General features: G+C 41.7%; 1 protein-coding gene across 2 annotated transcripts in view; it reads right to left on the minus strand.

Annotated features, from left to right (window-relative positions):
* LOC122552723 (tetratricopeptide repeat protein 7A-like) overlaps positions 1 to 27,773 on the minus strand; it is a 417,993-nt gene that overhangs the window by 290,658 nt on the left and 99,562 nt on the right. For both annotated transcript variants that reach the window (XM_087991260.1, XM_043695623.2), the window contains exons 9-10: positions 22,099 to 22,236; positions 3,763 to 3,846 (exon numbers count right to left, since the gene is read on the minus strand). In XM_087991260.1, coding sequence (XP_087847386.1) covers positions 3,763 to 3,846; positions 22,099 to 22,236 — 222 coding nt within the window. The remainder of the gene's footprint in view (positions 1 to 3,762; positions 3,847 to 22,098; positions 22,237 to 27,773) is intronic.

Genomic DNA, 27,773 nt, shown 5'->3' on the forward strand with positions numbered 1-27,773 from the left:
ATACAATAAGTCCTCACTTCCAGTTCTGAAAATCGATACTTTAACTGAATCACATGATCTCACACCAATCAATATTAAAACCAGTGTTAGGTTTTTTTTTTGTATGTCACTCAGTCACATACAGGCTCATAGTATGGGGTAACAAACCAGAATGGACAGAATGTTGGCTGGCTGGCAGGATGTGAAAATTGAAGTCTCACGGGGTCTGTGTTGAACCCTCAACATTTTTCAGTTTATATCAATGATTTATGAGGGGCATTTTGACTGAATTTGCAGATGATATAAAGATAGATAAGCAAAATGTTGCAAATTTGATATAACAAGGATGCAAACTAACATAGATTAAATAAATGAACAAAAATCTAGCAGATGGAAGAAAATGTGGTAAATCTAAACTTGTTTGCTTTGACAGCAAGAACATAAAGGTAGACTATTATTTACTTAGTAAATGACTGCAGAATTGTGAGTTGATAAGAGGTCTAGGTGTTCTAGTGCATGCATTCAAAATGTTAATACGCAGGTACAGTAGTGAGGATACTGGTCGAGTCTTTATTTATATATGCAAGTCCAGATTTAGGTTTCTGGAACGCCTTTACCCAAACAATATGTGAACCATTTGCCTGAACCTACCTTATTTGAATGAAGACACAGATTATGTAGTCACGTGGCCCTGAGCTCCCCTTCTCACATGGTGCATTCACAAATGCATTTAATTAACTTGGTTTACCCATCTAAAGTAGATTTTAAAAAAAAACATACAACCAAAGGCCTCCAAGCACACCATTCTCAAACTTATTTCCAAATCCTCAGTAAACACTAGGACCTTTCCTTCTTATATTCTTTAAAGCTGCAGAAAAACCAACTCAGAAGAAAACATACAAGCAAACACTCAATATTTTTAAGCTTACTTATCTTCATGAAATGCCATGCCTGTGATAGTGCAGTATAGAGTCAGGGAGTGGTAAGGAGACTTGATATGAACTTTAACCATGTGAGAGATCTGAGATATGATAAACGTATGGATGGGGGGTGGGGGGGTTGGGAATCAGTGAGCTCACTCAGCTGGACTGCTTTGCAGAGTAAGGGCGACAGCACAGGTTTAATTCTCGTTTCTGCTGTCTTTTCAACCTTACCCCTCACCCAAGGCACTGGACTCTCAGGATAAACTCACCAGCCCTCTGGAACAATGGCGACTGAAATAACTGCACAGAGGTTGGGTACCGTCACCAAGTGACCCTTTATTTACTACTGCACAGTACACTCGCTGTGGACTGACTCCAAGCTGGCTGGCCACAACTGAGGAGATTTTAATCTCTTGTTTATAATATTTATTAAACAAATTACAAAACAAAACAATTTACAAAAATCAGTTAACATTTACAGCTGTATGCAACAGCAATTTTACAAGAGAGAGGAGCAGCAAAGCCAGACCCCAAACCCTACCATTCAACCAGTTTACAGGGAGATGAAGACAAACCTCAAATCCCAATTTCACATATAAAAGACAGTGACAATGACATTTGTACATAAAAAGGAAAATCCAGTTACATAAACTGGTGCATACGATACAGACCCAGCAAGCCCCCGTCCCTCCCACCTTCCAGCCACTCTGAGGCAGCTCGCCCCTACGCAACTTCCAGCTCTCGGTCCACCCTGACACCTTTCGACCACCTCCAAGACAGCCTGCCCAGGGTTACAGCGGTCAGGACAGCCTACCCACCTTCCGGCTTCACTAACCACCCTCAGCACCTTTCGACCACCTCTGGGGTAGCCCGCCCCGGTACCTGCCCGGGGTGACAGCGCTGAGGACGGCTACCTGCCTTTTGGCTCTCGGTCTACCCCTACGTACCATTGGGCTCTCACCCACCCTGATGCACCATCCGGCCAGTGGGCTATCCTGGCTAACCTTCCGGCCACCTCTAGGACAGCCCGTCCCCTTCCCTGGGACGACAGCGTGCAGGATAGCCCACAAACCTTCTGGATCTCAGCCTGCCCCTACACACCTCTGGCTCTCGGCTGCTCTGACACACCTTTCAACCACCTCTAGGACAGCCCGCCCGATTACCCCTTCTCGGGACGATAGTGCTCAGAACGACCTACCCATCATCTGGCTCTCAGGGCGACTGGCATCAGGGTGGCCTACCCACCCTCCAGCTTTCGGGACAGCCTACCAACCTTCAGGTTCACAGGATAGCTACCCACCCTCCAGCTCTCGTCGTGACAGCTTTCATGATGACCCATGAGCCTCCCAGCTCACAGCAAGGCCTGCCAGACCTAGGGACATGCAAGACCCATAATACAGTTAGTTACCAAAAAAAAGAGTCCTTTCTGGTACACAGTCCAAATCTATATAGTCTTCAAGATATAGAATGCATTTCCAGGAAGAGTCCACTCCAGTATACAATGTGCATTGTCAGAAATAGAGTCCACTCCAAACTGCAGAGTCCATTGCTAAAAACAGAGTCCGCAACCAAGGGCAGAGTCCACTCCTGAAGGCAGCAAATGCACACCCCACAGCACACAGGTGTTCAGTTCTGTCTCCATGGAGTCCTGACCCAGCCTTGGAAAACCAGGGCCACTCACAGGAACATAGTACAGGTGCAGTTAACTCACAGGGGTTTGGTCCACTCCTGAAGGCAAGATATTCTCCAAAACCCCAGGATACAGCAAGTGCTCACCTCCCAGCACACACAGGTGTTCAATCTTCAGAGGCCCAGTCCCAGGGCTAGGCCTCCCCACAGGAACAGCTCCTCTGGTAAAATGGATGTCTTCCACAAGGACTCAGTCCAAGCACCAAAAACAGTGAGGATACATACAAAAAAAAACAAAGAAAACTAGAGTCCAAGGGCTAAGCCCTACCATAAAATCCAACCCAAAGTTAACAAACCCAATCAAGAACCTCATAGTTTACAAGGTCAACCTGGTCCCAATCACTACAGTGACTTGCACTTTTTTCAGGTTTAAATTAATCATCAGGGAGATCTTTTGCACACAAAACGTAAATCATATCCAAACTCGAAATTTGAGGAGGCACAACAGGCAACTCTCTGAGATCATTTAAAGGAACAATTGAACATAATGACAGGATGCTCTATTTGGTTTAAATTGAGATGCATTGGCTACACAATATTCCTTTTCTACATTTATTTTGTTAGAAGAGAAACGTGAGACAAAAATAAAGCTATCACATTACTAGTATGTTACAACTTTATGATGCAACAGCCAATTACTGCAAAGCTCACTTTAATCCACAGAGTGTAGTGGCTAACACATCTATGATTACTGCCCACTACATGAAACATCATGCACAGATAACAAACGTGCCCATCACATACTACACTATTGCAACTGATACAAATAGCATCACACATCCATTTGTGCACAAACACCCCAAATATATTGAGCAGTAATGGAAATATTTGTGTATTGAATGATGTACATCATGTAATTAATACATACACAGATAAACACACAATAATAGTGTACCAGTAATGTGAACTGTAGAAGATGAGTTACTTTCAGTTGCTTAACCAATATGCAAATTTTCTGTTTGTACATGGTCAAATATGCATGTGCATCAACCTGAGAATGAAAATAAATTACAATCTGGTCATAGCATTTTCTTTGACTTGGTGTGCACATAATAAAAAACAAACATACTCGAAGGTTGCAGAAGTCCTCCTACTACATTTCAATGTCTCAGTGTTGCATTGAGATGATGAAAGATTAGAATGACAGTGATACTGCAATGAAAAACCTTACCTTGCCACAAGCGACCAATGAAAGTGCTAATTGATACCACAGGTGAAATTCATCGAATGCAAACTTCATTGCTCTCTCCAAGCACTGAGGAAAGAAATATTTCAAGATGAGATGCATACTTGATAAATCAGCCAATAAAAGGAAGTTGATAACAAGAATACTATAATTCCTACTTGACAAATGTACATCACCAATGGAAATCAGGGACAGAAGATCTGGGTTCAAGTTTTGCCTACTCTAGAGTTTTAGATTAGATTACTTACAGTGTGGAAACAGGCCCTTCGGCCCAACAAGTCCACACCGACCCGCCGAAGCGTAACCCACCCATACCCCTACATTTACCCCTTTACCTAACACTACGGGCAATTTTAGCATGGCCAATTCACCTGACTTGCACATCTTTGGACTGTGGGAGGAAACCGGAGCCCCCGGAGGAAACCCACGCAGACACGGGGAGAACGTGCAAACTCCACACAGTCAGTCGCCTGAGGCGGGAATTGAACCCAGGTCTCTGGCGCTGTGAGGCAGCAGTGCTAACCACTGTGCCACCGTGCCGCCCATAACATGTCATAACATGAGACTACCAGACCCAGGAGCAGAAGTAGGCAATTCAACCCATCTAGTTTGCTCCACCATTCAATAAGATCCTAGCTAATCCTCAATTCCACTTACCTCTCTTTTCCCCAAAACTCTTTATTGCATTATTGATTAAAAATGTCCCTCAGTCTCAAATATACTTAGTAACTCAGCTTCAACAGCTTTCTACAGTAAAGAACTCCATAACTTCGCTATCCTCTGACAGCAGAAATATGGAACCCCTTCTTCTGAGGTAACATCCTTTGGTCCACATCTAGGAACCCTCCAACCACAAGGGATGAACTCGGATTTCACCAGTTTCCTCATTTCCCCTCCCCCCACCTTGTCTCAGTCAAATCCATCGAACTCAGCACCGCCTTCCTAACCTGCAATCTTCTTCCCGACCTCTCCGCCCCCACCCCAGTCTGACCTAATACCCTCACCTTGACCTCTTTCCACCTATCGCATTTCCGACACCCCTCCCCCAAGTCCCTCCTCCCTACCTTTTATCTTAGCCTGCTGGACAAACTTTCCTCATTCATCTCCTGTTCCCTGGATGCTACCTGACCTGCTGCGCTTTTCCAGCAACACATTTTCAGCTTGGTTCACATCTACCCTGTCAAGTTTCTGTAGAATCCTGTACATTTTAATAAGCTCACCGATCATTCTTCAATACTTCAACAAGTACATGCCCAATCTACTCAACCTTCTCTCATAAGACAGTGTGACCAAACTTACAAAAGCTGAGTGAATATTCTCTGTACTGACTCCAAGCCAGAATAGAATACCCTTTATTGTCATGTGCACTCGAATGGTGCAGTGAAAAGTTTGTGATGTTGCCGCTTTGGCACCAGCTTAGGTACAGGGTATAGGATATCTAAGTAGATACTTAAGTATTTGTTACAGAACTGAAAGAATAAGAAAATAGTCAAGCATAGGAATACAAAGTTTTAAAAAGTACTCAAATTAGTTGAAGTCCAGAATAAGAATAAAAAGTATCTTTTAAAAGTACTCAAATTACAGTCTGTGCCCACAGGGCTTCAGAACTTGAAGCCTCGCTGCCTCCTCGCGCTGGCTTCCGGCCCACAACTTGCCTCCAGGACCCATCTCTCAGGCTGGAGCCCAATGTGAGAGGCAGTCCAAGCCCAGGCCAGCCTGGGAGATGGGTCCTAGAGGCGAGTTGCAGGCTGCAGCCTGATGCAGGAGGCAATCCAAGCCCAGGCCAGCCTGGGAGGAGAGTCCTGGAGGTGAGTTACAGGCCAGACGCCAGCGCAAGGAGTTAGCGAGGCCTTGAGGTAGGAAGCCGTGCAAACACAGACAGTAATTTGAGAACTTTTTAAAGATAGCGTCTGGCTCCGGCCTGTAACTCGCCTCCCACTCTGACATGGTCTCCAACCCCTCTCCCTTGCCTGGACGATGACACACCTCTCCCAGTCTCCGTTCCCTCTGGGTAATTGTTTATGAAGTTAAAAGTTGGGTGTGGGTGGTGTGGGTTGAGTGGGGGAGAAAACTGCAGAAAAGAGAAAGAAAGAACGAAAGAAAGAACGAACGAAAGGAGCTGGCAAAGCAAAGAAGCTCTGGCTGGAGTGTCCTGCTCTGGCACCAGCTTACATCTCACTGCAGCACATCTTTCTTTAAAGACAAGCCCTAAAACTGTTCACAGTATCCAAGTTGGGATCTGACTACTGTCTTGTACGGTTTCAGCAAAACCTCCCTACATTTATACTCCATTCCCTTTGAAATAAAGTTCAACATTCTATTTGCCTTCCCTTTTACCTGCTGGATGCTGGCTTTTTGTGACTCATGTCTGAACAGGTTGATTAAAAATATCTATTCCGATATTAGGGCCATCAGGATCTCAAAACATTCACCAAATAATAAGGGATTTTTATTGCACTTGCTCTGACGCAAACGTTGGAACAGTCCAACAATGCAAAGGTTATTCTTTGTTTCACATTATAATTATGCCATCTAGTGGGCCTATGAATGAGCGAACGTACAGTTGGAGCTCAGCTAAAATTATGAAGTGAATACAGGACTTTAACAAGCTACTCGGTTCCATGTGTCATATTGGTGCTTCTGCTTCAAATGAACCTAAAACCATAAAATTGTCCTCTGTGACTTTTGTCAGGAAGAGTAATAAAGTAGACAAGGCGTTCATTCATAACTCTAGCCAGACGCTCCATGTTTTACTGGCAGATGTGGACACGATCAAATTCATTCATGTACAGAGCCTCACAACACTTATTACCTTTGCTCATGTGCTGCGTATGCCCAAGACAAGGCACTAATGTGCATTTTAAGAAGGAACAAAAAAAAAATTATCAGGGATCAAGAGAAAACATCTTCCTATCAATTACTGCTTTTAGCACTTAATCACCTCAGTTAAGTTTCATACCCGAGAGAGAAAACAGCAAGGATTTCAACTGAGGCTTGAATATGCACTACTGGCTCAACTGTACAGCTGCAAACCTTACTCAGGAGAAAGTGACCTGAACCACTGAATTATCATTTCAAATGGGAAAGTGTATCCTGGACTCATGTCCATTATCCCCAAAAAACAATGTGCCAAGGTCGACTGTTTAAAAGGCCTGAGCAATGTTTCGGGTCTTTGTACCAGTTATAACAAAAACATTAAGGTCTTCTAGTCCTCACTGTCCATGTCCCATCCATACAAACTGATACCAGTTCATGCCCCTGTACGTAGCTCCTGAGGTTTCTTACATCATCCATGCCAACCTATGCACCTATACCTACACTATGGCCCCTCAAACCCTCCATGTCAACCTACATCCTTCTAACCAGCAGTCCAAAGTTAGTTAAACTCCCTACGCTAACATAATGCCAAATCACCCAGTAACTACCATAAGCTGACTCAGAAGCCAGGTTGAGATGTAGCAAGATAATATTCTTGGTACTATCTATTATACTCTTCACTATTAAAAAGCCAATTTACTTTATTTAAATGTCTTCAAATACTTAATCCCTTAGATAAAACATAAATATTTGTATCAATAGCAAAACATCAAAAACAATAGGTCCCTTTATAATCACTTCTCCTGTCAATCAAGAGGGAAGATATAGGTCCCTTTCCGATTGTACATTGCATAAGTAGCTAAACAGTAGTTATACTATAATGATAACCTTAAAGTCTTTGTCAACAAACAGCAACTGAAATTTTAGGCACTAATTATTATCAACTAAGAATCACAGTGGCCTTTTTCTCCCCCAAAACTTCAACGGATTTAAATAACCTGACAGTTTGGTTATGGCTCAATGTTCACTCGCCAATCTCACACATGGACTGGTAAACTAAATGTAGGTTCTGCTTATTTCAAGCTACATGACAGCATTACTTAGCAGACAGATTTACTATGAAAGTTCAGCAACTTTTGGAAGTCGAAAGTACACTAGCAACTCCCTCATAACACATGCTGCAAGCTTGACTGTGCAATGGCTATTGGTAACATGTTCTCCATTTTGATGACTTGGTCGTTAGCATATTCCCTCTTAGAGTGACATCAAAACAAGTTTGACAGCCATAGACCTTACACATGTTCACATCTAACCATAAATAATCCAAAAAAGTGTGCCTGCTCTTTCAAAAGAAAACTTCCGGTAAATTAGACTATTTCATCAAATTGATAATTCCCACAAGTTTTTTCAGATACTTCAGTGACAAAAACTGGGCCCAAGTTAAGACAGCTGCTCTTCAAACATGTTGCTTGCATGAATCACATGCATAAAAATACATCTAGTCCCAATGTCCCCCTACTCCTCCACCTTGACGAAAAGAGTGTATGCTAGATATAAGGAGATGGGGGAACATATGCCCTTCCATCTCTGCAAATATTCAGGGACTTGTGATTTAGTAAACTGCTTTCCTTATATTAACACTCACTACTGAAACAAGAATCAACACTTAAAATTATCTTAGAGAAAAAGTAGATCAGCATGTAGTCCTTTAAAACTTTTAGGACTTGTTTGAAATTAGCCAAGAAATTTAGATTAATGTTTCCTCCTTGATGAAATAGAATTGAGCAGTATGAAGTAATGCACCACGCTAAACTATAGCCTGATACTAAATGGCAAGCTCACAAATACAGACTGCGCAATGAAGCTTACATACATTACTAAAGCGCAGCAAAAAGACTTTTAATTCAAGCCTGCACTATATTATGATGGTGATCCTTTACAGAAGAACTGAAATAAAATTATTGTTTTTCAGAGCTACATATTGATAAATCCTAGAGCAAAGACTGTTTAGCAAAGAGAACACTTGAAGATATGAGATAGTTTACTTGGTGCTCTGTTGTTAGATAACCTTACTCTGAACACTTATCCAACTGTACAATGCATTTTGTGAACATAATTTTTCTTTTTTAAAAAAGTAAATTAAAAGTTCATGAAACACAAAGACATACGACAAAAATTCTCTTTCCTTCAACAAAAAATGTGATTATCGAGTGTTAGCAAGCACATAAAGTGTAAAATGGTTTGATCAAGCACTTTTTTAATAGAATGAAACAGAGTGTATTTTCCCCATGCAATTGTTTCCAATCTTCTAATGATATTAGCGATTCCTCGCTAGTTTATTATTCTAAGAGTATTAATAGCTCTCCAGTAACTTGAACCTCATCAATAATTAAATGTAAATTACAATCTCATGTAAAGGTCTATCTCACTACATCCTGACAACCAAACAACATTTTTCATTCAATTTATGTAAAAGTCAGGATAAAACTGTTGGGATTATTAATTATTTAATGGAAATTACAATAGCTCATTAATTTAACAGTATACATGGGAACCTTTAGACTTTCCCACAGCCAATTCTAAAGTTTGTCTCCCATCTAACAGACAAGAGTAATGTGCACCACATTATCTACCATAATGCCTTCAGGAAAGAATAATAAGCATGCAGCTCAATTTAAAATGAAAGCTGGAACATTCATCTAGAAGTGGCAAAGGAGTTTAATGCGGAGTTCAAAATACACAGGGGGCAACAGGTGAATCTGCCCTTGAAAGATCCCAAACATCTCAGGAAAAATCAATTTTGGGTCAACAAATGAGAAAAAGTTGCCCCCAAAAATAGAAAACACAGAATATGCGAGGAACTGCTTTTCCAATCAAAGTTCCTGTCTCTCTCATGTTTTCTTTTCCAATTCCTCTATTCATTGGTTCTCTCCTTTCTCCTCTTACAGTGGTAGTGGCATCCCCAATATCCCCTGAAATTTCTTCCCCTCTCCTCCTTACCAACCCACTCTGGAGTACAATATTCCCAAAAAAAGAGTATTTGGTCATCATAAGTTTTCTGTTTGTCAAAGCTTGCTGTGCATAAAATGCATAACCTTATAAAATATTATTAATATAATATTGATTACATTACATTCTATTTAATACATAAATTACCATTAACCATTCACTTATGAAAATTGAAGAATAGCTCTCAAATAAATTGTACTGGATAGTTTATTTAGTCTCAAAGAGAACCCTCAAGAGAAAATATTTGGAGACTCCATTCCTACTGCTGTCAGGTTGCATAGACCATAGTTCAGATTCTGAGTCAACAAATCTATGCAAGCCATAAGCTCCTTGTGAATAATAAAATGGGAATTATATCCCACTACAGTATCTGAAAACATTTCTGTTTTCATTACTTTATTCCCTCACCACTATCAATAAAGAGATGGTGCTTGGGGGAGGGAGTAAGTGGGCACGAGTTGATTAATTTGATTGGAGTTTTAAAATTGCTGGACTTGCCCTTTAAAAGGTGATAAACGTTTTATGCGCTGTGGCTGCAGCAACAATCAGGGCCCAAGAGAACAACGACGAGGTTACCCACCACAGATGCTGGTCACAAGTTAATAACTAATAAACCAAATAACAAATTTAGGAGACCATTCCTAAAAGAAAAGTGGTTATAATGCAGAAGTTGCTACTACAGGAGTAATTAAGATAAAAACACTGATGCCATTAAAAGAAAGAGTATGGGTTGGGGTCAAGAAAACTTACTACCAAATGTATAGAGACAGAAAAGGAACTATCAGCCAATGGTTAGCAATTCAGATGTTATGAAGTTGGGAGCCTCACATTTAACTTTTCTTATAGATTTAACCCTCTGCTGGACCTTAGCAACCCACCTGCTCAAGGAAGCTGAGGACAACTTTGGAAAAAAACATGGTTTCACAATAACGACTGGGGGGTCAAATGCAGCAAGAATGCCTTCTTCAATTCACCAACCCCTGAAATTGCCTTCTCTTACTTAGATTACTTAGTGTGGAAACAGGCCCTTCGACCCAACAAGTCCACACCGACCCTCCGAAGAGCAACCCACCCAGACCCATTCCCCTACATTTACCCTTTCACCTAACACTGCGGGCAATTTAACATGGCCAATTCACCTAACCTGCACATTTTTGGACTGTGGGAGGAAGCCGGAGCACCCGGAGGAAACCCATGCAGACACAGGGAGAATGTGCAAACTCCACACAGACAGTTGCCTGAGGCGGGAATTGAACCTGGGTCTCTGGCGCTGTGAGGCAGCAGTGCTAATCACTGTGCCACCGTGCCGCCCCCAGTCCCTTACTCTGGGTGACATCCTTCTTGTAAGAAAATAAAATTAATGGTTTTTCCCTCTGAAATGCCACCCTTGTTAATATCTGTATGAAGATCTCCACTTGGAAAACAGAACAAACATCAAAATCATAAATATAACAATGAATAAATCTAATAAAGAACTCTAAAAAATGTTTTTACCAGATGAAGTAGTTAAGGTGAAAAAAATTGCTGCATTTATAGGGAAGCTGGATAAATACATAAAGGAGAAAGGAATAGAATACACAGATTGGGTTACGTCAAGTAGGATGGAACTTGCATATAAAACATAATAGCAATAGTGATCAGTTGGTCTAAATAACCTACTTTTGTGTTGATATTTCAATATAATTTTATGTAATTTGGTTAATGTTGGGGTGTGATTGCCGTTAAGTGTTAGAAATTAATAAATGTTTCAGTAATTATTCAGTGACTATACACAATTATCTTTTTCCTCAGAAGGTAGGACATCTTTCAAAATCACCACATTGCTCATTATTAAAATTGCATGTTTATTCCCTTGATCAGATTCAGGAGATTGCTTCTTGTCAACATGTGGCTAACAAGGGATTGCTCTGAAGATGTACTACATGTTTGACAACTTAAGTGCCAGCTGGATGTCTAGCCATGGCATGACTGATATATTGTTGCTGCTAAGAACTGTGACAACACCAAACAATGAAGGGCAAAATATTAATTTAAAACACGGGAAACCAGGCTTGGAAAAAAATCAGCTTTCTGGGTCACTAAAATTTATTGCTGATTGAAGAAACTACTCACTCATGTTGGTTCCTAAGCAACCACCTACTTGGATTTGGCTATCTGCAATACTCCGCTTTGAGGGTTGCAATAGAGAATTACTGGACCAAATTTAAATTTGAAACAAGATACTTTATTACAAGGCGAAACTGAATTTAAAAAATGTTTTTCATACTATATACTCCTCAGTTGCTTTTCTAAGATGTGCTTTTATGAAATAGATTTACAGAAAATCAGTTGTACAAGATTGTGAGAGTTTACTTCTAACAGTGCTCATATTACCTCCCCTAACACAAGAAACTGAGTACGGATATCATGACACTGAAGAATTCAATAAACGTTCATTATAACTGAAATAAAACAAAAAACTGCAAATGCCGTTGGTCTGAAACAAAAGTAAAATTGCTGGCAAAACTCAGCAGGTCTGGGAAGAAATCAAAGTTAACATTTCAAGTCCAGTGACTCTACATAAAATGCTTGTGTTAATATTAAGCTGTTAAGTTGCAATAGAAGATAATGCTTCCAGTAGACTGTTGTGCTTTAAATAATCTAAATCAAGGTCATAAATGAGATCTCTATATAACCTCAGGTCACAATGTACAGTGATTATGTCATACATACATTCCTTAAAGACATACTGACATATTCATCATGAAACATAACACAAAATCCTTTTTTTGCTGAAAGCTAAAAATCTATCCTGAATTGATTCATATACTTTTTTTAATGACAACACACGCATGTGTTGTCAATTTGATAATTACATTAATTACATTAATAGTGTGAAACTTGAAAGGGTTCAGAAAAGATATACAAGGATGTTGCCAGAGTTGGAAGGTGTGAGCTATAGGGAGAGGCGAAATAGGCTTTGGCTGTTTTCCCTGGAGTATCGGATATTGAGGGGTAACCTTAGAGAGGTCTATAAAATCATAAGGGGCATGGATAGTGTAAACAGACAAGGTCTTTTCCCTAGGTTAGGGAAGTCCAGAACTAGAGGGCATAAGCTTAGGGTGAATGGGGAAAGATTTAAAAAGGACTAAGGAGCAACTGTTTCACCCAAGGGGTGGTACGTGTATGGAATGAGCTGCCAGAGGAAGTGGTGGAGGCTGATACAATTACAACATTTAAAAGGCATCAGATGTGAATAAGAAGGATTTAGAGGGATATGGGACAAGTGCTGACAAATCGGACTGGATTAATTTAGAATATCTGGTCAGCATAGACAAGTTGGACTGAAGGGTCTGTTTACATGCTGTACATTTCTAATGACATTTCAAAATTTGACATAATGTTTGCAGATTTAGCAACTCGCCCTAAAAGTGTTTGTATACCAAAGGAGGTACAGTTGGTCTGGTGAGGTACATGCTGTTCTCTGTTGTACTCATTTGACTAATTTATTGCCTTGCTGGTTGCTGTTGTATAACAGCACTCCATAATCATCAAAGGAGTGTTCATTCACTCTCCATGCAGAATTGGCATTTCGTACATTAGCTTGAGCTAGCATCAGTTCCTTCACAATATAGCACCATGATCAAGACTGATTTATAGGATCAGGGCTGGTTACACATTCTAGAAACCTTTGCTGGTAACTAACTATTTGCATGTACACATGTGTATGATGCCTGAATTCTGACGAGCAAAGCCAATCTTCTTCACCCAGCTCAAAGAAGGCACTTGAACAAGAGGAGGACAACAGAAGGATTTCAAAGACTTCCAGAAGATCTCCCTCAAGAAATGCAACATGGATGGCAACACATGGGAGATCCTCGTTTGGAAGAACCAGATTCAGAGTAAACTCTGTTGGAAAGGACACAATTCTTTAAGAACATCTGGTTGCAAGAGGAAACATGGAAAAGGAATGCCAATGATCTCAATGCTATGGACCAATTCCAACTCCCAGAAATACCTGTCAAATGTGTGGGTGGAGATGTGGTTCTAGGATCTGGCTTAACAGCTGCACAAGATTCCATAGAATGCATAACCAATGACATAAACTTTCCTAGGTGATCAATCACACTCATCATTGCTGAAAACGATGATTTGCATTTGTAATTCTAACTTACACTCGTCAATTGCATTGTCTTGGTGGTTCTTTACTTGCTTGATCATCATCATCTCTTTCATTCTTCCCTGACTTTGAAGAAGAATCCCTATACTCAGAATAGTTAGACAATCGGTTGCTAGGCAAGGTCTGAAATTTGTCTTTCGCTTGGTTAACTTTGACCCTCACAGATGTGTTTGCATTTTTGAATTTCCTTAATACTTTCCTTGCTGCCAGTGTTGTGGCATTGTGCAGTCTTGTTGGTCGCCTGTGTCTTCCTCAAAGTCCTAGTTTGGCTTCCGGATCCAGATTTCCTGCATACGTGTGCCCAATGCCCTTGGTGCCATACAACTTTACAAATATCAAGAAATGTTAGGTCCTTTTTGGATAGATGCAACAAACCACATCTGACACAGAGTTTGTAATCTTGGTGTACTTTGCTGATCATAGCAATTGTCTTCACTGTACTTAACGCATGTACTTATTGTTGGCCTGCCACTACCATCTTCATACTGGTGTCCTTTCTCCAGAAATATGTCAAAGGTATGGCACTTTTCTTGTACAAAAGATCCTTCAGAATGTTTTAATTGGTGTGACAATGATGACAATCTCAAATTAGCCTCTTTGAGAGCTTCACTTCAGGAAGTCACACTCTAGCCCTTGACTGCAGCATCTTGCAACAAGCTGATCAACAGATTCTGGAGGTTGCTGTCTATATGACAGTTGGCGTTTTCTAATCCTGAAGTTAGTTCTTACCTTGAACTTATCTTCAAGAACTTTCAGATTGTTTTGTGATCATCAACCGAAAGACTGGATGTGCTAATTGTGCAAAGCTCACCTTGCCAAACGAAAGCAAGACTTTTGGAGTTCTTTTCTCAAAGCCATCTAGCACTTTATCTATAAAACAGAACTGTATTTGTTCTGTTTCAGAGAACATCTCTGGAACACACGCACTAAAAAACCCCACCACCCTGTGGCCGAACATATTAACTCCCCCTCCCACTCCACCAAGAACATGCAAGCCCTGGCCCTCCTCCACCATCAAATTCTAGCCACCCGATACCTGGAGGAAGAACCCCTCATCTTTCACCTTGGGACCTTCCAACCATATGGGATCAATGCCGATTTCACCAGTTTCCTCATTTCCCAGATCCAACCTTCCAACTCAGCACCGCCCACTTGAACTGTCCTACCTGTCTATCTTACTTCCCACCTATCCGCTCCACCCTCCTCTCTGACCTATCACCTTCGCCCCCACCTTCATTTACCTATTACATTCCCAGCTACCTTCCCACAGGCCCCAGCCTCCCTCCCATTTATCTCTTAGCCCCCTTGGGCCACTCCCTTATTCCTGATGAAGAGTTCATGCTCGAAAGGTTGATTCTCCTGCTCCTCGGATGCTGCCTGATCTGCTGTGCTTTTCCAGCACCACACTTTTCGACTCTGATCTCCAACATCTTCAGTCCTCACTTCCTCCGAGAACTGCATGTGTTGTCTGCAAGACTTTCACTGGATACCCAATCCATAATGAGGTTTCTGCTAACCATGATTTTGCCATAGAAATGCTGGTTCTAATATCTTAAGCTAATTAAAAACTGCTAATTAGGGTCCCTAATTAGAAACTGGTCAAAAATGTACTTCAGCCCTTTTATCTATTTTCCTAATGAAAATAATCTTAAGAATTTCTTGTGACTTCAAAGAATGTACACTCTAACCAAAACATTAGCTCTGTTTTCCTGGTGGTCAGTGTCTCATCTATAGATCTGTGCAACTACTTTTACTCACAGAAACTCACACTGCTTAAGGCTGAGCAGCTCAGCTCTGATAAAGAGCTTATGCCCGAAACATCAACTCTCCTGCTCCTCAGATGCTGCCTGACCTGCTGTGCTTTTCCAGTGCCACACTTTTCAACTCTGATCTCCACCAACTGCAGTCCTCACTTTCTCCTAAGTTTTATGCTGTCCAATGCCATTTGAATCAGCTTTCCAAATATCTAGCAATATATTGCAGTCTTTTACAGATAGGTACTGCTGCAACTATGATGGGAGTTTATTGTCGTGGGATGTTTTACCGATGCAGTAACGCTTATGACATCTCTCATTACATAAGAAACCGAGCATTCATACTATAATGTTGAGGAATCCAAGCAACATTACATTGATTGTTATGTACAAATTTTACATTTCTCAAGCACACAAGTGTTTGTGCTCATATTAAGCTGCTAGGTTAGAACACAGGACCATGCTCCAGTAAACTGTCTTGCTCCAAGTGATCGGAGATATGATGGAGTACCAAGATGTTTTAAAACACCTGCAGGTCACATGCTATAATAGTGATGATATCTTGAATATGTGTCTAAAAGACATCATGACATACTGATCTCTGAAACCTAACATAAGTGTCATGAAAGGAAAAGATGTGAGGTATTTAGAGTCAGAGATGTACAGCATTCAAACAGACCCTTCGGTCCAACCCGTCTATGCCAACCAGATATCCCAACCCAATCTAGTCCCACCTGCCAGCACCCGGCCCATATCCCTCCAAACCCTTCCTATTCATATACTCATCCAAATGCCTCTTAAATGTTGCAATTGTACCAGCCTCCACCACTTCCTCTGGCAGCTCATTCCATACACCACCCTCTACATGAAAACGTTGCCCCTTCAATCTCTTTTATATCTTTCCCCTCTCACCTTAAACCTATGCCCTCTAGTTCTTGACTCCCCGACCCAAGGGAAAAGACTTTGCCTATTTATCCTATTCATGCCCCTCATAATTTTGTAAACCTCTATAAGGTCACCCCTCAGCCTCCGATGCTCCAGGGAAAACATGCCCCAGCCTATTTAGCCTCTCCCTATAGCTCAAATCCTCCAAACCTGGCAACATCCTTGTAAATCTTTTCTGAACCCTTTCAAGTTTCACAACATCTTTCCGATAGGAAGACCAGCATTGCATGCAATATTCCAACAGTGGCCTAACCAATGTCCTGTACAGCTGCAACATTACCTATCAACTTCTGTACTCAATACTCTGACCAATAAAGGAAAGCATACCAAACACCTTCTTCACTATCCTATCTATCTGCAACTCCACTTTCAAGGAGCGATGAACCTGCGCTTTTGAAAGCTGGAAACAGTCATACTGACTGTCCTGTTGTCTCTTGTTGGTTATAAAAGTACTAAATGAAATGAGTCTGTACCAACTCAGTCCAGGCTTAGTGGGTATTCATCAATAACAAACCCCCTATATTTTGGCTGTGTCTCTCAGCTAAGAGTAGTTGGGAAATTTCTATGTGATGAGGAGAAAGTGAGGTCTGCAGATGCTGGAGATCAAAGTTGAAACTTTATTGCTGGAACAGCACAGCAGGTCAGGCAGCATCCAGGGAACAGGAGATTCGACGTTTCGGGCACAGGCCCTTCTTCAGTTCCTGAAGAAGGGCCTGTGCCCGAAACGTCGAATCTCCTGTTCCCTGGATGCTGCCTGACCTGCTGTGCTGTTCCAGCAATAAAGTTTCAACAAGTTTCTATGTGATAAATTATATGCGAACATATATGGCTTGGATCTTAGGTGATATGTTCCAGGATACCACACATCTGCAAGTGTTGGTATAATCTTATAAATAGACAGAGCTCCATATCGCATCTTCCTAATTTGTTTTAAGCTCAGATCGTGGATAGAAGAGGGACAGGAATGGTTGTTGGAGGTTCCTGGTTACAGATGTTTCAGTAAGATTAGGGAGGGTAGTAAAAAAGGAGGGGGTCTGGCGTTGCTAATTAGAAATGGTATAATGGCTGCAGAAAGGCAGTTCGAGGGGGATCTGCCTATGGGCTGAAGTCAGAAATAGGAAAGGAGCAGTCACCTTGTTGGGTGTTTACTATAGGCCCCCCAATAGCAGCAGAGATGTGGAGAAACAGATTGGGAAACAGATTTTGGAAAGGTGCAGAAGCCACAGGGTAGTAGTCATGGGCGATTTCAACTTCCCAAATATTGATTGGACGGGGCGGTGTTTGTGCAGTGTGTCCAGGAAGCTTTTCTAACTCAGTATGTAGATTGTCCGACCAGAGGGGAGCCCATATTGGATTTGGTACTCGGTAACAAACCAGGACAAGTGATGGGCTTGTTAGTGGGTGAGCATTGTGGTGATGGTGAACACAATTCTGTGACTTTCACCTTGGTTATGGAGAGAGATAGGTGCATGCAACAGGGTAGGTTTTACAACTGGGGGAGCTGTCAGGGAAGGATGTCATCGAAATGTGGAACGTTTTCAAGGAACAGATACTACGTGTCCTTGATTATGTATGCACCTGTCAGGCAGGAAAGAAATGGTCATGTGAGGGAACCTTGATTGACGAGGGAGGTTGAATATCTAGTAAAGAGGAAGAAGGAGATTTACATAAGGCTGAGGAAACAAGGTTTAGACAGAGCGTTGTAGGGATACAGGATAGCCAGGAGGGAGCTGAAGAAAGGGATTAGGAGAGCTAAGAGAGGGCATGAAAAATCTTTGGCGGGTAGGATCAAGGAGAACCCCAAGGCCTTTTATGCGTATGTGAGAAACATGAGAATGACGAGAACGAGGGTAGGTCTGATCAAGGACAGTAGTGGGAGACTGTGTATTGAGTCAGAAGAGATAGGAGAGGTTTTGAATGAGTACTTTTCTTCAATATTTACAAATGAGAGGGACCATATTGTTGAAGAGGAGAGTATGAAATGGACTGGTAAGCTAGAGGAGATACTTGTTTGGAAGGAAGATGTGTTGGGCATTTTGAAAAACTTGAGGATAGACAAGTCCCCTGGGCCTGACGGGATATATCCTCGGATTATGTGGGAAGCAAGAGAGGAAATTGTAGAGCTGTTGGCAATGATCTTTTCGTCTTCACTGTCAATGGGGATGGTACCAGGGGACTGGAGAGTGGCGAATGTTGTGCCCCTGTTCAAAAAAGGGAATAGGGATAACCCCGGGAATTACAGGCCAGTTAGTCTTACTTCGGTGGTAGGCAAAATAATGGAAAGGGTACTGAGGGATAGGATTTATGAGTATCTGGAAAGACACTGCTTGATTAGGGACAGCCAGCACGGATTTGTGAGGGGTTGGTCTTGCCTTACAAGTCTTACTGAATTCTTTGAGGAGGTGAACAAGCATGTGGATGAGGGTAGAGCAGTGGACGTAGTGTACATGGATTTTAGTAAGGCATTTGATAAGGTTCCCCATGGTAGGCTTATGCGGAAAGTCAGGAAGCATGGGATAGTGGGAAATTTGGCCAGTTGGATAGAGAACTGGCTAACCGGTCGAAGTCAGAGAGTGGTGGTAGATGGTAAATATTCAGCCTGGAGCCCAGTTACAAGTGGAGTTCCGCAGGGATCAGTTCTGGGTCCTCTGCTGTTTGTAATTTTTATTAATGACTTGGAAGAGAGAGTCGAAGGGTGGGTCAGTAAATTTGCCGACGATACGAAGATTGGTGGAGTTGTGGATAGTGAGGAGGGCTGTTGTCAGCTGCAAAGGGACTTAGATATGGGCTGAGCTGGGCTGAGGAGTGGCAGATGGAGTTCAACCCTGTCAAGTGTGAGGTTGTCCATTTTGGAAGGACAAATAAGAATGCGGAATACAGGGTTAACGGTAGGGTTCTTAGTAAGGTGGAGGAGCAGGGGGATCTTGGGGTCTATGTTCATAGCTCTTTGAAAGTTGCCACTCAGGTGGATAGAGCTTGTAAGAAGGTCTATGGTGTATTAGCATTTATTAGCAGAGGGATCGAATTCAAGAGTCATGAAGTGATGTTGCAGCTGTACAGGACCTTGGTAAGGCCACATTTGGAGTACTGTGTGCAGTTCTGGTCGCCTCACTTTAGGAAAGATGTAGAAGCTTTGGAGAGGATGCAGAGGAGATTTACCAGGATGTTGCCTGGAATGGAGAATAGGTCGTACTAGGATAGGCTAGGCCTTTTCTCATTGGAAAGGTGAAGGATGAGGGGTGACTTGATAGAGGTTTATAAGATGATTAGGGGAATAGATAGAGTAGACAGTCAGAGACTTTTTCCCCGGGTACAACAGAGTGTTACAAGGGGACATAAATTTAAGGTGAAGGGTGGAAGGTATAGGGGGGATGTCAGGGGTAGGTTCTTTATCCAGTGAGTGGTGGGGGCATGGAATGCGCTGCCTGTGGGAGTGGCAGAGTCAGAATCATTGGTGACCTTTAAGCGGCAATTGGATAGGTACATGGATGGGTGCTTAAGCTAGGACGAATGTTCAGCACAACATCGTGGGCCGAAGGGCCTGTTCTGTGCTGTATTGTTCTATGTTCTATGTTCTATGTTCTATCTGTTCCATTGCAATGGGTGTTTGAAATAGAACTAACGAATAAGTCTACACAAATTTCTACCTCTCACTAGGCCCTTACAAAAGAATGGGATTATGGTAAATGGTAGATGAATATGATTTGAGAAAATGGTTCTACAAGGTCAGTCACCTTGTTTCTTAATTCTGCAGTCTCTGAGCCCAGAAGAAATACATCAAAGTGATATTGATTTAAGAGGGACTCCAGCTGTCTGCACCAATCCTCTCAAAGTGATTTTCCTTACAGATAATTCTAGATGGTAATACTTGGTAAATGGAAGAGAACTATCCCACAGAGCATCTTACACATTATACCAATTAATAACTTTATTGTTAGACATTCAGGAAGTAACTGTGGAACAAAATGACTCTTTATGTTGCTTTTGTCTTCTTCTCTGCAAGACAGTAACAGTGTAATATGGACTCAGTCATTCAACTGATAAAAAGATTTCCTGATTAAGGTAAAAATGAGAATTAACTTTCATGAGAAGAGGAATACCCCATCAGATTAGAAAAGAATTACAAAAAAGCAAAAGGCATTTCACTCACATATTGGCCCCAATTTGCGGAGATGGGGTAAGAATTTTGGTTGGCAAACTCAGAATTCTGGATAGTCTCATAATAATGTGGAGACTGGATCCATAACCCCCATGTTTAACCCCCAATCAGGACCCCTACTTCAGGTCAGCTTGACTGTCAGAGTTCACTGACTGTTTTCCAGGTTTTGCTGCCTATCAGTCAGGGGGACTCTAATAAAGACTGAGGTTATGTAGGGAATCGCCTGTTGCATTCAACAGAGAGTAGGTGGAGGCATCCAATGCAAGGAAGAAGGTAAATTCCTGTTTCTTCTGGAGTGATGTAAAGGTACGCTTTTTCAAAACCTTTCTCATCTACTTTTACCTGCCAGGTTCCCAAAGCATGGGAAATTCAAACACTAGGACTATATGTGTGACAGATGTAAAACAGGAGGGCAGCAAACTCATAATAACATTTAACTCAACATCTTCAAATCAGAATGGCTGTTTTTAGTCTTCCGTCTGTTAAATCTAGGAGTGAGTGAGTTTGGCTTGGGTTTGGAGATTTTGAAAACTTCAAACCTCACCCAATCATTGGTAGGTAATACTATCCCAGTTTAACTAGGACTAACGACTAATGACATTTCATCATACTGATTGCTGGGAAGTTAGGAACTAAATTAAGATTCCAAATGGACATCAGATTTCTGTGGCTTATACTAAACACTAATCTCCTGAAATCTAAAGTGCAAACTGGTTAAGAAAGATTGTACATTACATGAACCTAAATAAAATTAGATCTGAAATCAATATTAAAAAGCTGCTGGAGATGCACAATACACGAAGAACAATACTCAAAGCTAAGCAGAAGAGCAGCATCAGAGCAGTAAAATAAAACAAAGAATTGCAGATGCTGAAAATCAGAATGAAGGGTCACTGGACCCGAGAAATTAACTGTTTTCTTTTCACAGATGCTGCCAGACTTGATGAATTCCTCCAGCCATTCCAGTCTTTGTTTCAGCTTCAGAGCTGTTTTGATTTAACAAAGATTTCCAGATATATAAACAAGATTTTTAAAAAGTGTAGGTGGAAATTTAAAATGTAGGCATAAAACCCTTAGTAAAATAAAAATATTTTGCAAAATGTGTTTTGAGATCTGAATGTATAGGATCTGGGAAGAGCATCACTTGAAGGACGATGAGATCAGACAATTTGTCCAACCCTAAAATTAGCTATTTTTCTTAATCCAATATGATCGTTCCAACATTCTGCTCACTATTATCACATCTTCTGCTTAGCATTAATGTTCCTGTACATCTGTTTGAATTCATTACACTCTATTTCACAATTACAAATAAAAACTAAATTTTCAATAGATGTCTCATGTTTTACTGACTACTCTATGATTCATGTGTTTAATTTTTTTCCAATCTGTGCATAGTTTGCAGCTAAATTTGTGAGGTTGAGTCAACTGATATACACAACTTATGTCCCTATTCAAAAATAACTTTAATTGCTTACTTCTGAGAGCATTTCATACTGCTTCCTTCTGCCCATAGTTATGCTCAAGAGATCATACAAGGCAGTGGCATTCTGGAAGCTGATGTTGCGGTCCTCTCTCTGGTCTGGCGCACGACTTATTACACCATCTCGATTTGCCTGTACAAACATTTTAAAATGAAAGTTATTTTAAGAAGATGCAAATGTATGAATTGTCACTTTTTTTTATTGAAGGCTCAGACCTACACTGCAAGACATCACAATGCTTGAAACATGAGCTGACGAAAAGCAATGGTGATTGAATGATTCCAAAGACAATACAATTTTTAAAAATAAATTTGAGGTCCTCAAGTCTTATTGTAGGACAGAAAATTTTATATTTCAACCCAAATAATTTGGCTATGGACTCTGTGGTAAACAAAGTTGTCACTTGATTTCGATATATTTGGCAAACAGGGAGGGATGAAATCTATTATTTCAGCCAAATAATAACTTAAGGTTTTTGACCATTATGATGTGAACATGCTGAATATCAACTCCAGAGGATACTTAACAGGTGCAGCTTTGTGTGTTTTGTATGTCAGGAAAATCATTTGCAACTTCAAAACTATTCATTTTAAACAACCTCACTGCAGAGTTTCCCATTTTGTCGTTTCAAGTTGTGGTTGCACCTGGAGATAGCACTTTGAACTTTGTAATAATAGGGCCATGGTAAGTGCAATCAAGCAAAAAATAAATTGCAAAACAGAGAAACATATTGGCTCATCTTACTGTGCAGTCTCCCTACATATTGATATTAAGAGGCGGCCCTTAAGTGGCCATTAAAGTTGTCACTAATGGCCTTGAGTGGCCCACAGACAGGAAGGCCTGATCTACCTGCCTAGCCCTTTTTAGTGGGCATCCCACTAATTCTTATATTGCTTCCTTGGAGATGTAAGTATAAGCACAATAGATGACAAAAAGATCATAAAATTATACAGCAACTATGAATGTGAGACAAAATGTAGTATCCAATGGAAAATTATAACAGCAATTGGTGTAAATAAAAGTTCCACAACAAATTAAATCTACTGCAGGACCTGTAAAATATTCTTTGTTTCTTAGTGTACAAAATATATGGTTGGATCAGTTAATAAATCTGAAGTTCTAAAGGGTTTTCTGGTAGCAATGATAGACTATGTAACAGTAAATAGATATTAGCGATTTTTGAGAAGATTTGTAGCTCAGGTTGATGGTAAGTATGTAAGTTAACTTATTGAGCTGAAAGGTTTGTTTTCAATGTTTCGTCACCATACTAGGTAATATGAGCAGTGAGAGTCTCCGGTGAAGCTCTGGTGATATTTCCCGCCTCTCTGTTTATAGGTCTTGGTTTCTTAAGGTGGGTGATGTGATTTTCAGCTCTTTTTTTCAAGGGAACGTAAATGGGATCTAAGTCAATGCGTTTATTGATGGGGTTCTTGTTAGAATCCCAGGATACATGAACATCAACTGGCCACCAAAAGACATGACCCACTATCATTAGTTTCTATACATACAGGCAAAGAAGGGCACCACTTTGATTGGGACAACACACATGTCCTAGGACAGGTGAAAAGAAAGACATGCACAAGAATTCTTAGACATGCACAAGAACTCCATCAATAAACACAACAACGTTCCCTTGAAAAAAACCCAGAAATGATATCACCCACCTTAAGAAACTATGACCTATAAATAGAGAGGCGGGATATACCACCAGCGCTTCACCAGAGACTCTCACTGATGACCTTATCTATTATGGTGATGAAACATCTGAAAACAAACGTTCCACCTCAGCGAACTAACTTACATACTTAGTAAATAGATATTCTTCTTGAGATATTCAACAGGGCTTAATTGATACAGTTGAGGATGCAATAAAAACTAAGGGTGCAATCTTTTCTGTGCACTCTAAGTAACAAAATCGTAAACCTGTTCTTTAAAATCTATGAGATCCTTACACAAACTTCACTTGAGAAACGGTATCTCCTTGTAAAAACTGTAACAGACTATTTTGAAATAAAGGTATTTACAGAATCCCACCACTGGGGCAATATTTAATGGAGAAGAGAGTCTTACCCTCTAGCTGGGGAGCTAGCAACAGTCCTCATTACCCTGTTTTAGGGAATCTCTATCAAATTAAGAACCAGTCAGATACTTGACAAGCCAGGGACAGGCATTTGATGCACTGTAGAGTGAAGCTGAGAAATCATATCTACAATTAACCCAACCCAAATTGACCATTGACAGTAATTCACATTTGCACATCTGAAATGACTGGTTGAAAGTAACTAGCAAGATTCTCTCCTCAGGAAAAAGCTTGGTGCTGACAATAGTATTGGTGTCACATTGATTACATGATTACTTCCACAAACACTCAAAGCACCTGAAGAAATCACACTAAAAACTTGGGCGCGGAGTGGGTTAGAGTGGAAGAGAAAGCACAAGAATGCAAAATGGTACTGCACAAGACAAATTTGAGAGGAAGATACAGTAAGGAGTTGAGAAAGGGACACAGAGACCAGGAACAAGTAGGTGCAAAGACAGTGTTTGAGAGAGGCAGGAAACTCAATTCAGCAGGTATTTATGCTGCTTTGCCTCACTGGAAATTATTGAGGAGAAAGTGAGGTCTGCAGATGCTGGAGATCAGAGCTGGAAATGTGTTGCTGGAAAAGCGCAGCAGGTCAGGCAGCATCCAGGGAACAGGAGAATCGACGTTTTGGGCATAAGCCCTTCTTCAGGAATGAGGAAAGTTTGTCCAGCAGGCTAAGATAAAAGGTAGGGAGGAGGGACTTGGGGGAGGGGCGTCGGAAATGTGATAGGTGGAAAGAGGTCAAGGTGAGGGTGATAGGTCAGACTGGGGTGGGGGCGAAGAGGTCGGGAAGAAGATCTCAGGTTAGGAAGGCGGTGCTGAATTTGATGGATTTGACTGAGACAGGGTGGGGGGAGGGGAAATGAGGAAACTGGTGAAATCCGAGTTCATCCCTTGTGGTTGGAGGGTTCCTAGCCGGAAGATGAGGCGTTCTTCCTCCAACCGTCGTTTTGTTGTGGTCTGACGATGGAGGAGTCCAAAGACCTGCATATCCTTGGTGGAGTGGGAGGGGGAATTGAAATGTTGAGCTACAGGGTGGTTGGGTTGGTTGGTCCGGGTGTCCCAGAGGTGTTCTCTGAAACGCTCCGCAAGTAGCCGGCCTGTCTCCCCAATATAGAGGAGGCCACATCGGGTGCAGAGGATGCAATAGATGATATGTGTGGAGGTGCAGGTGAATCTGTGGCGGATATGGAAGTTTCCTTTGGGGCCTTGGAGGGAGGTGAGGGGGGAGATGTGGGCGCAAGTCTTGCACCTCCTGCGGTTGCAGGGGAAGGTGCCGGGAGTGGAGATTGGGTTGGTGGGGGGTGTGGATCTGACGAGGGAGTCACGGAGGGAGTGGTCTTTACGGAATGCTGATAGGGGAGGGGAGGGAAATATATCCTTGGTGGTGGGGTCCGTTTGGAGGTAGCGGAAATGACGGCGGATGATGCGCTGTACATGGAGATTGGTGGGGTGGTAGGTGAGGACCAGTGGGGTTCTGTCCTGGTGGCGGTTGGAGGGGCGGGGAATTTGGAGGGGCGGGGAAATTATTGCCTCACTGGAAATTATGCTCTACTATTCACAGCACCATCACAAATTTTGAAAATTTTATAGAAGTACTCAAGACTCCCCAGTTTATCAGGTTGACAGAAAGCACAGACCAGGTTTTCTGTACTCAATGAGAATTACTTTCTACGACAAATAAATAAATTCTAACTATAGAAGAACAGTTGTGAGCTATTAATATTTAACTCTACAAGTTAAACCTCTAACTCATTTATTAAACTCCACTTACACACACATAGACATAAATAGACACAAAAAAATGGTACTATTGGCAGAGGGAAAGACTGGGAAGCAGTTCAATGGTCCGTGTCCACATGGTTCATTGAGATCATCCTTTTGGCTTGTTTGGAGTTGAACTTCCTTGTTCAGGCATTTTCACAGCGACTGGTTCCATTCATAAAATTTCTTATTTATTGGTTAAAAGCCTGGCTGCTTTCAGCAACTGTTGTGTAGAAATAAACTGACTTTCTTCAGGCTTGAAAAGGACAGCTCCTTACTGTCAGACATTCAATGGCTTCTGAATAACATTCACACCCACAAGCTGTTCTGCTGCCTGAATGCCAATCACAGTTGTTGGCAGGCAGAACTTTTTTGTCATTGACAACTGGTTACCCCCACTCCACAGGCCAATCAACTGTTTGTTTCTCACTGAATCACCCTTCATAAACACTCCTTGCCCCAACTCATTCGTAGTAAACTCCCCCACTGCTTGAAGAAACAGCCATGTAAACAACATGTACAATGAGGATCCGGTATTTTTAAAAAGTGCAATACTCATAGAACATAGAAGAATACAGCGCAGTACAGGCCCTTTGGCCCTCGATGTTGCGCCGATCCAAGCCCACCTAACCTATACTAACCCACTATCCTCCATATACCTATCCAATGCCCACTTAAATGCCCATAAAGAGGGAGAGTCCACCACTGCTACTGGCAGGGCATTCCATGAACTTACGACTCGCTGAGTGAAGAACCTACCCCTAACTTCAGTCCTATATCTACCCCCCCTTAATTTAAAGCTATGCCCCCTTGTAATACCCGACTCCATACGCGGGAAAAGGTTCACACTGTCAACCCTATCTAACCCCCTAATCATCTTGTACACCTCAATCAAGTCACCCCTAAACCTTCTTTTCTCTAATGAAAACAGCCCTAAGTGTCTCAGTCTTTCCTCATACGATCTTCCTTCCATACCAGGCAACATCCTGGTAAACCTCCTCTGCACCCATTCCAGTGCCTCCACATCCTTCTTATAGTATGGCGACCAAAACTGCACACAATATTCCAGATGTGGCCACACCAGAGTCTTATACAACTGCATCATGACCTCAGGACTCCGGAACTCAATTCCTCTACCAATAAAAGCCAGTACGCCATATGCCTTCCTCACCGCACTATTTACCTGGGTGGCAACTTTCAGAGATCTGTGTACATGGACACCAAGATCCCTCTGCTCATCCACACTACCAAGTATCCGACCATTAGCCCAGTACCCCATCTTTTTGTTATTCTTCCCAAAGTGAATCACCTCACACTTAGCTACATTGAATTCCATTTGCCACCTTTCTGCCCAGCTCTGCAGCTTCTCTATATCCTGCTGTAACCTGCCACATCCTTCCTCACTGTCAACAACTCCTCCGACTTTCGTATCATCCGCAAACTTGCTCACCCAACCTTCTAACCCCTCTTCCAGGTCATTTATAAAAATGACAAACAGCAATGGTCCCAAAACAGATCCTTGCGGAACACCTCTAGTGACGGCACTCCATGAAGAAACTTTGCCATCAACTACTACCCTCTGTCTTCTTCCATCCAGCCAATTCCTAATCCAAACCTCCAACTCACCCTCAATGCCATATCTCCGTATTTTCTGCAGTAGCCTACCATGGGGAACCTTATCAAATGCCTTACTAAAATCCATATATACACCACATCTACCGCTTTCCCCTCATCAACCTCCTTCGTCACCTTTTCAAAGAATTCAATAAGGTTTGTGAGGCACGACCTGCCCTTCACAAAACCATGCTGACTATCCTTGATC

Source organism: Chiloscyllium plagiosum, unplaced genomic scaffold (genome assembly GCF_037043375.1).
Source record: "Chiloscyllium plagiosum isolate Xiang-an unplaced genomic scaffold, Cpla_swu_hap1 HiC_scaffold_10, whole genome shotgun sequence".
Taxonomy (NCBI): Eukaryota; Metazoa; Chordata; class Chondrichthyes; order Orectolobiformes; family Hemiscylliidae; genus Chiloscyllium; species Chiloscyllium plagiosum.